At 39.6% G+C, this 13199-nt stretch overlaps 1 protein-coding gene across 1 annotated transcript in view; it reads left to right on the top strand.

Annotated features, from left to right (window-relative positions):
* Nucleotides 1–12287, top strand: part of LOC145353150 (zinc finger protein 654-like) — a 48612-nt gene extending 36325 nt beyond the window's left edge. Inside the window, exons 7-9 of the mRNA XM_080203588.1 lie at nt 373–514; nt 3173–5642; nt 7092–12287. Coding sequence (XP_080059714.1) covers nt 373–514; nt 3173–5641 — 2611 coding nt within the window. The 3' untranslated portion in view covers nt 5642; nt 7092–12287. The remainder of the gene's footprint in view (nt 1–372; nt 515–3172; nt 5643–7091) is intronic.
* The last annotated feature ends 912 nt before the right edge of the window (nt 12288–13199 follow it).

Consider the following 13199-nt stretch of genomic DNA (forward strand, 5'->3'; position numbering starts at 1 on the left):
CAAAATGTCCTTAGTTATTCCATTGATGCAAATTATCATAATTGGGCTAAATAATTTGTTAGCCATTCATAAAGGTACTGTAATGTGGTGTTTCCTAAATATTGGTTTGCAAGTTGTTAGCAACATTAGATTTAAATATACATGAGTATTAGCAGTAGTATCAAGTGTAAGATGACAAATTAGAAGTTTTTAAAATCCTGTTTCTTGGCAGTTTTATCTTTATGTTTCATACAAAAATTACTCGGGTGAGCCAGACTAGAAACAACTAAATGGCAAGTTCATTGAGCATAAGCGTCTAATCATAATCCAGTGTTTTTTTGGGATAACACTGCTTTTAACATATCGCTGTCAACTCCTTTTGGATTTACATAGGGAATTGATATTGGTTTGGAGTAAGCTGCAGCTGAAACTTGATGCATCCAAGCAACACTTCCTGGAGAAATGTCGTCACCTTTTGCTAACATCCAGAAATGTCAATCATATCTTCCTGTTTATTAGGGTTATTCAGAATGAGGTAAGTTAGCTTGCTGCTGTGCAAGTGAATAACAGCGTATTCTGTATCCTTTACTTTCCATAGTCATTCTCGAACTTTCAGCATTTACTATTCCAAATGAATAGTGTTGTATCTAATGCTAGCATGTAGCATTGATCATTAAAATGTTATGGGCAGGTACAGAAAGTAATCAGAAAGACTAATGGGATGCTGGGCTACCTATCGAGAGGACCAGAATACAATGGGTGTACAGGATATGCTGCAGTGATATAAAGCCCTGATTGACCAAACCTGTGTTCGGATTCGTTAAGGGGAAGTCGTGTTTGACGAATTTATTAGATTTCTATGAGGATGTGACTAGTGCAGTAGACAGAGGGGAACCAGTGGATGTGGTGTTTTTAGATTTCCAAAAGGCGTTTGATAAGGTGCCTCATAAAAGGTTGCTACAGAAGGTTAGGGTGCACGGAGTTGGGGGTAAGGTGTTAGCGTGGATAGAGGATTGGCTGTCTAATAGGAAGCAGAGAGTTGGTATCAATGGGTGCTATTCTGGTTGGTGACTAGTGGAGTGCCGCAGGGATTGGTGCTGGGGCCTTAACTATTTACCATTTATATAGATGATCTGGAGGAGGGGGCTGAGTGAAGGGTGATGAAATTTGCTGATGACACGAAGATGAGTGGAAAAGCAAATTGCGTGGAGGGTGTGGAAAGTCTGCAGAGGGACCTGGATAGGCTGAGCGAGTGGGCGAGGACCTGGCAGATGGAGTATAATGTTAGCAGGTGTGAGGTTATCCACTTTGGCAGAAATAATAGTTGGAGGGATTATTATTTAAAAGGCGAAATGCTGCAGCATGCTACGGTGCAGAGGGACCTGGGGGTCCTTATGCACAAGTTGCAAAAACCCAGTCTGCAGGTGCATCAGGTGATCAAGAAGGCGAATGGAATGTTGGCCTTTATAGGAGGGGGTTAGAATATAAAAGTAGGGAGGTCTTGCTGCAACTGTACAGGGCACTGGTGAGGCCGCAGCTGGAGTACTGTGTGCAGTTTTGGTCACCGCACTTGCAGAAGGAGGGAGGCCTTGGAGGGAGTGCAGAGGAGGTTCGCTAGGCTGATATCAGAGATGAGGGGGTTGGACTATGAAGAGAGACTAAATAGACTAGGTCTGTACTCGTTGGAGTTTAGAAGGATGAGGGGGGGATCTTATAGAGACATATAAGATAATGAAGGGGATGGATAGGGTAGAGGTAGAGAGAGTCTTCCTGCTCAGAAAGGATAGCAGGCCCGGAGGACACAGCCTCAAGATAAGTGGGTGGGTGCGGGGTGGGGGGGGGGGGGGGGGGGGGGCAATTTAGAACGGAGTTGAGGAGGAACTTCTTCACTCAAAGGGTGGTGAATCTCTGGAATTCTCTGCCCGTTGAAGTGGTGGCGGCTACCTCGCTAGATATATTTAAGTCATGGGTAGATGCGTTTTTGATATGCAGAGGAATTAAGGGTTATGGAGAGAAAGCAGGAAAGTGGAACTGATCCACTTCAGATCAGCCATGATCTTATTGAATGGCGGGGCAGGCTCGAAGGGCTAGATGGCCTACTCCTGCTCCTATTTCTTAAGTTCTTATGTTCAAGGCCACACCTTAGGAAAGATACATTGGCCATGGAAAGAATGCAGTATAGATTTACCGGACTGATGCCCGCACTTAATGGGTTAAATTAAGAGGTGAGATTACATAAACTAAGGTTGTGTACTCTGGAATTTAGGCTTATGAGGTAATTTTATTGGATTTTTTATGATAGTTTATCTCTAACCATTCTATTTCCATTAGTTGTGAGGCTCAGATCATGGGACATAATCTAAAAATTAGAACCCAGGCCCCTTTCTGGGGAAAGCTGGGTAACCTTTTTACATGGAAATAATGTTATAAGTCTAGAGCTCCCTTTCAGCAAGTGGCAATTGATAGTTCAGCTATTAATTTGAAATCTGAGGTGAGGACATTTGTTTAACTAAGGGTTTTGAAGGTGAGTCCATGGACTTTAAATTACAGATAAGCAGCGCTCTTGGTGAAGGCCAGAAAGGCTCAAAGAACTTCAGTGGCTCACTCCTAGATATCTATCCTTCTGAGATTTCAGTTTGGTTTATTGATAGACAGTAAGGTTGTGTTTGATAGATGTGAGTCGCAGTGATGATTTATCATATTATGAACTCGTTTTATCTACAACTCCAGCCCCATTAACCAGCATGTTTGTATTTTTAACATTTTTCTATTCACTTTTGAACTATCTTTTCTGGCAGTGTTCATGTTTCAAGCTTTTTGAGTTTGTTATTTGGACAAAAATTCTGTGCAGCCAAATGTGTATTTTTTTTAGAAAAGAAGTATTTGCTTCCTTGTTTGTAGGTAGGCATAATATTTTGCTGGTGGTTATATATTTTACTGGAATGTGGTGAGGGAGCTATAATCATAACTGTTTTTCTGATGCACAGTCTACAAAAATGCATTTTTTCTATGATCCATTTAATATTGGTCCTTATTCTGTTTTTTGTACAACGATGCAAATCAGCTATCCCATTGTGGCTTTAGAGAGAAATATCAGTGTTAGCAATGTATTTTTGTTACTTAGTAAATTTTTGCACAGTAGTTTGTAATACAAATATCAAATAACTTTGAATGTGTTTTTTGAATGTTATAGGTTGGAACTGAAGGCTTGCAATTCTGCGTGGAGCTCTGTGCACGTGCTTTACGGATAGATTATCAAGATGAACCAAATACTAAAATTTTGGTGTGTAAAACACTCTCGTATCTGCTGCCAAATGATTTGGATTTCTGTAGAGCTTGCACTATTTCTGTTTTTTTCTCTGAGTGTACATCAGAATCTTTTCATGCTGTTGAAAATCTGTACAGTCAGCCAGATCAGCTATACACTGAAGCTACTAGCTTGGTTCCAAGTTTTCTACGCTGCGAGCTGCTGCTTGTTTTAAAAACCAGCTGGCCTTTTGATCCAGAATTTTGGGACTGGCGCATTTTGAAGAAAAATTGTCTCGCTCTAATGCGTGACAAAGTGGCCTTAATTAACGCACGTGGATGTGACCTAACTGCGAAGCATGGAGACAGCTCGTCATCTAATGGAAATAAGGAAGTCAAGACCAAGGGAAAACCTACTAAGATGTTGCAGCTGAACCCAGACACATCCAGGGCAAATGGCCATGGTGCATCACTGCACCGCTGTCTGTTGTGTAAAAAGGAGCTTCTTGGTGGGCACATTGTGCGCCATGCACAGGTTCATCAGCAAAAAGGTGCCTTTTCTTGCCTAATTTGTGCAAGAAAGTTCAGATTGAGGGGACAAATGTTGAAGCATTTAAAGACTCATGTGAGGAAACTTCAAAGACAAGAACTTGCTGCTCACACAAAAACTCAAAAATCTTCCAGTGTTGCTGCTGGTCTGCAAGAAACATGTGCGCTTGTAAATGGAATTCTTGATAATGGAAACCAATCAACTACTTCAGAATCTATGAACATAGAAGAACAGAGTAACTTCAAACAGTTAACAGGAGCTGAGGATGTTAAAGTTAGTGTTGCTGATATTCCAGATGAGCCACATTGTTCAACTGGTCTGGATGAAGCACAGAACAAACATCTGAGAACTCAGGAAGATCCTAACAAAGATGTTGCTCCTCAAGCAAATGATGATGCAGTCGATCAAATGACAAAAGAAGTATTTAGTTCAGATGCAGCCACTGTTCAGACCAAAAAGAAAATGAAGAACTGTGTTCTTTCTAAACAAAGTTTCACGAGGCACAAAAATAATGGAGCTCTATGCAGTCCAGAACAGGTGCAAGATAGCGCTGTATCAAAAGACAAAAAGGTAAATGAGAGTGGAACTGAAGGCTTCCTCTCTTGTCCAGGCCATGGGTGCTCAAAGGTCTTCACTAAGATACAGTTTCTGACTAAGCACGCACGGAAATTTCACTCCTCTGATGAAAATGTGCAAGATTACCTAATGAAGTGGTATAAGGGCAAGTGCCGGTATTGCCAAAGAAAATTCATGTATTCCCAGCATTTAATTGATCACCTAAAAAAGCATCAGTATCCTAAATTACACTTCTGTTTACAATGTGGCTGCAACCAGACGTTTAAATCTGCTTCAGAACTTGCAACTCATACCAAGGGTCATGAAGCTTTTCAAGCACAGTGCAGCTTTCATGATTGTGACAGGTTGTTTGATGAACTTGATATGCTTTACGAGCATGAGGCGCAGCATTACTTAAGCAGCAAATCCATCCGGTTCACTGAATGTGATAAAATAAACTTTCAGGCAAGCAAAGCACTGAGCCACCGAGCAAAAGCAGATGAAGATAAATGCTTGAAACATGAGCAGAATGCTGTGGAATTGTTAGTTCCATTGTGGAAGTCCCGAAAAGAGTTTTCAGAACCAAAGACCTACCTTCATAGTATGGTTAGCAAGCAAAGTGGAAATCAAGATGAAAATGGCACGCTGAGTGATAGTCCGCATATTTCCATTGAATCAGATCAGCAAACCTCGATTGTTGAATCGGACAACATAAACGGTTGCATTAATAGTAAACAAATAGTAAATGGGCACAGTAAACTGAAGGAAACTTTGAGTGAGTCGAATACAGATCAATTTTTCTCAGGTGATGCGTCAAGTGATGGGATTGCTGATTCTGATAAGACCAATCTTTCCATGGATGCTTCAAGCTCAGGGTCTACATCAGCTGTGTTGCATAACGATGTTTCAAAAAGTGTTGCAAGGGGAGAAGCTGCAACAGTGTCACAGAATAGCGGCAGTCCGCCACAACAGAATAAGATTCCTTCAGCTTTGCAGCCATCTTCTAGCCAAGAACAGAAGAATAGTGGTGATGGGGAAGAACGTAAGACCTATGGCAGACTACAAAAGTACTACAGACCACAGCCACCAAGCTACCTAGATGAACGATATATCAGTATGCCAAAACGAAGGAAGTTAGCCACAGATTCAAATCATCCTCCCAGTTCACAAACTAATGCAGTTAATGTGAAAAATGAACGGCACATATGTCGGAAATGTTTCATGATCTTCAACAGCATTGAAGCATTAGAAAGGCACAACACGCAAGACAGTTGTAGACCGCTGTTTGTAATGGAATCAGACAGTGACTAGGGTGAGTTCCATGATTTAAACTAAGTTCTCAAAGTATAAGTAAGTGACTCTGAATAAACCACATTTACAACCTTGTACAGTTTGAAATAGGCCATAAAGAACTAAGCTGTTAATTTCAACGTTAGCAGTTTCTGCACTTTATGAAATGCCCAGTATGAAATAAGATTCTTACAAAGGGCTTAAAAGATGATATGGCATAGGTCTATACAGATAACAATGCTAATAAGACTCTGATGATTTTTACTGATGGGAATTTGTGCTGAAATTTCTTGCAGAGCTTATTTGCTTACTTTGGAACATAAAACTGGTGTAAAGCAAGCATAAATGCAGGGCTACCAATGGAGGTAATAAAAGACCTGCTGTCTTTTGTTAAGATGTCTCACTCCCGGTGCCTGTCTCTCATTCCTCTTCCGTTCTAGAGGCATGCCCAACAGAAGGTTATTTCTCCTCCTTTGTCCTTCTGAATAAGTCAGACAATTTGATGGAAGGTAGCGACCTGAAAAGGTTTAGGCACCAAAACTGGGTGGAGTGTGATTAAGTGAAATGTAGCTTAGTCTGAAAGTTTCTTTTTTTTACCTAATGGAAATGGTATCAAACTCCAGAAATCCATTACACCAATTTATGTTCACAGTTGATATAACTGAACGGAAAGTCCCCAGTATGTAACCCTGGCTGAAGAGACCATGGCTAGGATTTTACTGGCTCGCCCCACCTATCGAAGGGTGGATCAAGCTGGTAAAATTGTGTGCAAGAGCCAGATTTCCGAAGCGGTCGTCTCGTGTCGGAAGTCTAATTATAGGCACACAAACATTAAATTAAACCCATTTAAAACTGTACCTTATTTGTAATGTTTACCAATACTAATAAAAATCCCTTAAAACTACGTTTGTTTTCATAAGATTCGAGTGACTTTGTGCATCTATATTGCTAGATTTTTCTGTGCAAGTGCAGGAAAGTTGCATGACATTCTGAGGCAACACTTTTAGCACAGATGTTCATATACTATATAGTTTAAAGTTTAGTGGTGTGATTTAGTCATTGACCAATCTAAAATTTGTAGCAATGAGTGTTTGTGTTGACTGTAGAAATCAAAATAAATATTTTCCTATGTAGTTTTCAGTGATCCCGCTAGAAATTAGACCTGCTGTACAAATGAGCCTTGCTGCTTCTTTTAAAACTGTTCCCTGATTTCATGTAGGTTCTCATACTGATTTCACTTTAATTGCTTGCTGTATTCCTTTACTTCTTTTGAACATTTAGCTTTGTAGGAAAATTCAGAAATTGAGTATTTGTATACATATTAAACTCTTATAATTGGATAAGCAAGTTTTTTGGCCTACGGGCTCCTAATTCTAGTTGTAGAGTATACCTTGAATGTATGCCATTAAGATTCTCTTCATTAAGTGAAATAAATGTGAATGAATAATTGTGCTCCATTTCTGCCTTCCAGGTGACTAGGAATGTCTTGTGAGAGAATGGCCATAGTCAAGCTAGGAGATCAATTTACAGTACTGTACAGATTTCATCTCAGCTTAATCAAAGTGCCATGTAAGGTTAATAGGCTCAGCACAGAAAAAGGTCAAAGAAGACAAAATATCAAACGTACGTGTTTGAGAAGGACACCAAATTTAAGAGCAGTAGCACTTATTCACCAAGTGCTCCTACACTGAAGAGTCATGAAGTGTGGATAAACATAAGATGCATTGTCGAAATGGATGTGAGGTGTACTACCTTGAAAAACCAACGTGAACTTTTGTCTTTGCTATGTCAGATTTGAAATTTAGTGCAGTACAAGTAGGACAGTGGTCTAACAGCACAAGGAAAGAACCAGAACACTTGTTTGGCCGGTATCTTACTGGAGCATCTCGTGGTCTACACTGTTGGTATTTCTCCACATCCTTCAGTTTCAATATAATTTGTGCAGTAACTTGCTGGAAATGTGAGCTAGTGACAGGGCACCTGGGTAGGACCAAGGTAAACAGCAGTGTATATCAATCAAAGGAATTGAAGGACTGAGAAATAAAGAGTTACAACTGAAAAGGAGAGTATGTGAATTTGAGTCAAATCAGGTACAGAAAGAAAGACTGGATTGATTGAGAGAAAAAAGAAAGTTTAAGGGAAATAATTCAATCTTGAACTGCCTTTATGAAAAATGGTCGCAAGCAGGATTGAAACTCAGCCATTGAAATTACTTACTTTCTGACCCGAGAGATTGACATTGCATTAACATCTTTAATAAGGTACTTCATGAAACCTAACTCAACAGCAGGTTTAATGGGCAATTAATGTGCACATCCAACAGGTTCTTAAGAAGATCATGGGTGAGAGGTTTGGTGTGAGGCAAACAGTAAATTGACCGGAAGATTCTGCAAATTCACAACTTAGTGATGGGGGCGATTTTACTGTTTTCATTCTAAGTGGTGGGCAGACTTGAAACTGAGAGACTTTTAGGTCCATTTTAGTCCACCGTCCCGTTTTCTCCCTCCACTCCACTCCCCATCCCCATACACACTCTGCCTGTAAAATTTTGAGTGCGTCAGATTCGCGTTGCAGAAGCTGGTGGGGTGGCTTAACTCATCTGAAAGATTGCAGAGAGAGGTAGTAAGCATGTGCAGGCTACTGATGCTGCACATTAGCAGTAGCAGGAGTCTGACAAAAAAAATAGAGAGCTGAAAGGCCCCACTACTGCAAGCTGCTGGGGGGCCCGCGGCCCAAGATGCAGCCCCCGCTAACCTCCTTGTGCCACCCAGATTAATCGCAGATCCCACCCCCATCAATTGTGGACCACAGAGTGGCAGCAGGCTCCCTCTTCCTCCCTCCCTCCACCCCACCAATTGCTGCAGAGTGGGAGCAGGTCCCTCCCCCTACTGGCCTCTCCACCATTAGTCCAGTGGAATTGCCCAGGTGCCAGGGCGGCACTGTCCAAGGGGCACCCCCTTGCCCTCAGTTTCCCCGCTGGACCTCAGTGGCCACCAATTCCATCGGTGAGACCAAGTTGATTGCTCCCTGTTCATGGGGAACATGTCTATTCCTTGCTGGCACGAACCTTTCCTGGACAGATCACAAAAGGGGGCTGAGCCTGGACAATTGAGCGCTGGGTTGGGTCAGCAGATGCAAATGGTCAGTTCAATAGATATAAACATATTAACCTGCCTGTCGCCCATTTTCGGCAAGAAGCTGACTGCACTGGATATCTGATGCTCCTAAAAGGGCGCCGGCCATGAAAACAGGCACCGTTTGCACTCAGCGCATTATGGCCCACTGTGCCACCATGTTGTGCCCAAAAACGGGCGCAATGTGATGGTAAAATTGCCTCCAATGCATCTCTTCCTCTGCTGAACATGCTGGTCAGTTTGTAGATTAATAATGCCGTGCATCCTAAACTCACCATTATCTTCCCTGGAAAATTTAGCCCAGTGTAAATGCTATTGAGCACAGGCACAGCTATTTAAGTACGGTTGAAGAGCTTAAAGCTACTGAATATAAAGCTGAAGTGAATTTATTATGTGTAAGCCTTGTTGTCTTCCAAAACAACACACTGCTAAAGAATCTTTGCTCTTCTGCATGAGCTGAGGAAATGAGAGATGAACAAAAAGTTCAAAGTTGACTAGCTTAATAAATGTTCTTTTTTCATGTTGCATTATGTTCTGACATAATGCATTGAGCATATTAAGTCTCTGGACAAATTATGATTGTTAAGGCTGTTATATTAGTTCAACACTGGACTTTCACTCCCAGTTTTTTTGACATTAGTTGTAATGTTACTTTTATGAGGCATTCGGCATAGCATGCACTCGGTATAGCATGCAAAATGCTTGGTTCCTAAAGACTGTTGCATTAAGGATGTAGGGTAATTTCAGAAGTTTTTGTTTACCTCAAACTATGTGCTAAACCTTTAGTCCTAATGTACTAAAATAGCTCTTGAAAAGGCTTTTCAAATCTGAACGTTTTGTTCATCTTAGAGAAAACTCCCAAAGTGGAATTAGTCTGACATGTTTAAGAAGGAAATTACAAATATCCTATTCCTACTTGATATTTGCTTCCAACATGACAATGAAAAGATAATAGACAACAACCAAATGAGAGATTTGTTAAATCCATCAATGCTACAGCTTTGAAGGAAAATGAGTAAACTGCTGCAAAACAAAAATGATAAAGATTTTCCTGGTCAGTGCATTCCAAAAAAAGCAATAATGACACGTCTGAAGGTGATATGCAAAAATCAAGTTTCTTCAATTTACACACAAAACTCACTTCTTGGGCAAACAGGCCCTCGGTTCAAATGCCTTACGTTGAGTGCAGGGAGATCCTTTACTGCAGGAGAATGCAGGATTTTATTTTAAATGAACCCATTTGAAATGTGCAACTTTGCTTTGCGTTACACTCAATGATCTCTGATCTGCAAACCTAACAACAAAGTATCTATAATGACATTTCATCAACTAATACATCTCTGGCATTGCTCTGTACTAACTTGTCCAAAAATTTGTATTTGTTGGAAAATGCAAGCAAAGGGCTAACTGAACCAAACTCTTCAAAATGTTGAAGGGAATCAACCTTTTCAGAATGTTGATTGGGATCATTTTGATGAGTTTGTTCTCTCTGTTCTAAGGTAGTAGGTATCAATCACTCGATGCAGAGCAAAGAAGGTGAAGGTTGGTGTTCTATCCATGATGGAAAGTTCCTTGTCTCAGCCAAGGTCATTCAGGACCAAGATCAGTGTCTTGTCAATTACAGTCTGTTACTGAATATCTATATACATCAGTATATACATGGTTGGTGATTTGAATGGGAACAGAGGAATATCATTTGTGCATATTAAGTGCTGGACAAGTGTACATGTGATCACAAATTTTGGGAGTGTTATAAAGTTACTATTTGAAAAGATGATCATTGTGACAATTTAATCTGACAGTACACCTTTTATTTTAAATTATTCTCTGTTACATAGACATACAATTGTGTGTAACTTTGGTTTCTCCTGGCTTCTTATTATGAAGCTTACGTCAGTCAATGAATAGGCCTACTGTCTGACAAACTGCAGGCAATCCAATTATTGTTAAATTCTTCCCAATATTTTAACGTTTTGGATTGGTAGCATCCATCAGTACTCTGATTGTTTTCACATCAGTCAATATTGTCTGCAATCTGTACTACTTGATAAACTATTTTTGTATCAACACTAAAATGATAACTTGTATGAAAATCAGGTATGAACAAAGGCCAGTTTGACCCTTTTGAGGTCTGGCCTTTAGCAGTGTTTTTGCCTCTTTTTTTTAAATCAAAGGCCTTTCCCCATGTAAGGCAAATAAAGCATTGCAAGTGGAGAATTTCAGGATTTCATTTCGGGAATTCATTTCTGATGACTGACTCCTAGGTAGCAGCAGCAATTTATTCAGTTTGGTAGTTGAACATTGTCCAGGAAGTTGTAACAAAAGCTAAGTAAGAAAGACCAATAGGTGTAATGAAATTAGAAGCACGCTTGAGCCCAGTTGGAGTTGTAATAACTTGTGGAAAGGTCACAGATCCCATTAAAACCAAACTGTTCTAAATCTTGATGCATTATGTCCATGCATCTAAATTCTGTACTTGGGCCTTCTTATTGCATTGAAAAGTCTTAATGTAGTAAAAGTTTAATATCTGTGCATTAAAAGAAGCTAGAATACACTTCTTATTGGCTTACTTGCCAGTAGAGAATATAGTAGCTATGTCTTGGATGTGGTGGGTAAATGGCCAATGCGTAAAGGTGCACAGAAGCAAAGTACAAGTTCCTGAGTAGTGAACTACACTCTTTGAGGATATGCTGTATCTGTTGACAGTTACTGTTATGTCCTGTAATAAAATAATATACAGCTACTGTTTTAAGTAGAAAAGGTGTACATTAGAAAATATTTTTAATTTTTGCAACCTGTTTGATTAATAATGTAAAGTTTCCTACACAAAACTTCCTGCCCTTAAGGGGAAGTAAAGATTATGAACAAGCAGCCTTCTAAAATTTAGATGGGTTAAATGCAGATATCTTGTGTGCAGGCAGCATTGCTTGGGAGAATGCAAACAATTACTGATGGTAATAAATTTGCCCATCTGTGCATTATACAAGTAGCAGTTCAGTTCTTCATTCAAGGCACTTTAAAGTGCATTTGTCATTCTCAGGTCATTTTTCTGGGATTTTCCATCACAGCATTATTTTCTTAAGTCTTGCAATGATTTGAAAGTAAGCTCATTTAAAGAATATTTATTTCTTTTCCTTTCTAAAAAAAAGGCACTGACAACTAAGGGAGGAAAGCCTTATTGTGGTATCAATGTTTTCTTGTATTTTTAAACTGAGATTGAAAAAATTTCCACACAAGATGAAATACACTTTGAAATGTTAACTTTTGCACTTTTCTCTATCAATTATTTGTAATGGAACTATTTAAAATTTGGTTTAGCAAGTTTTACATTTTGTGCTGCTTGTTGAACATTTGTACATTATTCTACTCTTGTGCTTGTTGATATTAAGCTGAGCCATAATTGAACAGCAGTCATTCTGATGGATATGGCCTGGAAAGTTTAATTCTGATGCAGTTCTGAAAATATGATTTGAAAAATTAGGTTTTTTTGTACATTGCCTGAATTTATTGATTAAAAATCACTGTTGTCTCTATTTGTGCTTATTACATTTTCCCACGTTCCAACACAACTCGATGTATGGTAAGTACGTTGTATAATGTCTTGTGAATAAAGTTTATTTATTAGTCACAAGTAAGGCTTACATTAACACTGCAATGGAGTTACTGTAAAATTCCCCTAGTTGCCACACTCCAAGACCTGTGTGTGTCCTTCGGACTGGGGGAGGAGACCAGAGCATCCAGAGGAAACCCACGCAAACACAGGGAGAACACACAAACTTTGCACAGCCAGTAAGCCAAGCCGGGAATCGAGCCCAGGTCCCTGGCAGTGTGAGGCAGCAGTGCTAATCACTGTGCCGCCTGTTTGTGGGTGATCTAACACACAAAAAAAATTCTTTTCAACTCTTCAACGTGAGGGACTGGTGACCTTCTCTTGTGCTTCTTTCCCATCATTGTCTACTCATGAAAGCAACCCAAACTGAAGATTGTTGCTTTTCTTTTCATCCTGCTGCACATATAATGTGGTTGAGATTAAGAAATCACGACACATGGGAGTACTGATGGCATAAATTAGATAGTCATGTATTTTGATAAAGATGTTGTAGTCCTGAAGAATAAGCTGCAATCATGAACTTTCTGAAAGTCCAACACAAGATAACAGTGAAATGGTAAAGTTGGCTTTTTACCAATGCAAGTTTAAGGAGATAAAAATGTGTTCAAAATTATGAAAGAATTCAAGACCAAAAGGATTTTTTCCCTCAAAGAACAAAATCTTCTGTGTTCAAACTTGATTCTATAGATTTTACCAGTAATTTAATGTGGAATTAAGGTGACAGTCATTCACTCTGATCCTCAAAGCTTCTTTGTAGAGCAATAAAGAGAAGAAACTTTATACTCATGACAGGTTCATTAAATAAGACATTTTAAAGGTTATGAACTTTAACAGT

This window comes from Carcharhinus amblyrhynchos, chromosome 15, assembly GCF_965287045.1.
Source record: "Carcharhinus amblyrhynchos chromosome 15, sCarAmb.v2.hapA, whole genome shotgun sequence".
Classification (NCBI taxonomy): domain Eukaryota; kingdom Metazoa; phylum Chordata; class Chondrichthyes; order Carcharhiniformes; family Carcharhinidae; genus Carcharhinus; species Carcharhinus amblyrhynchos.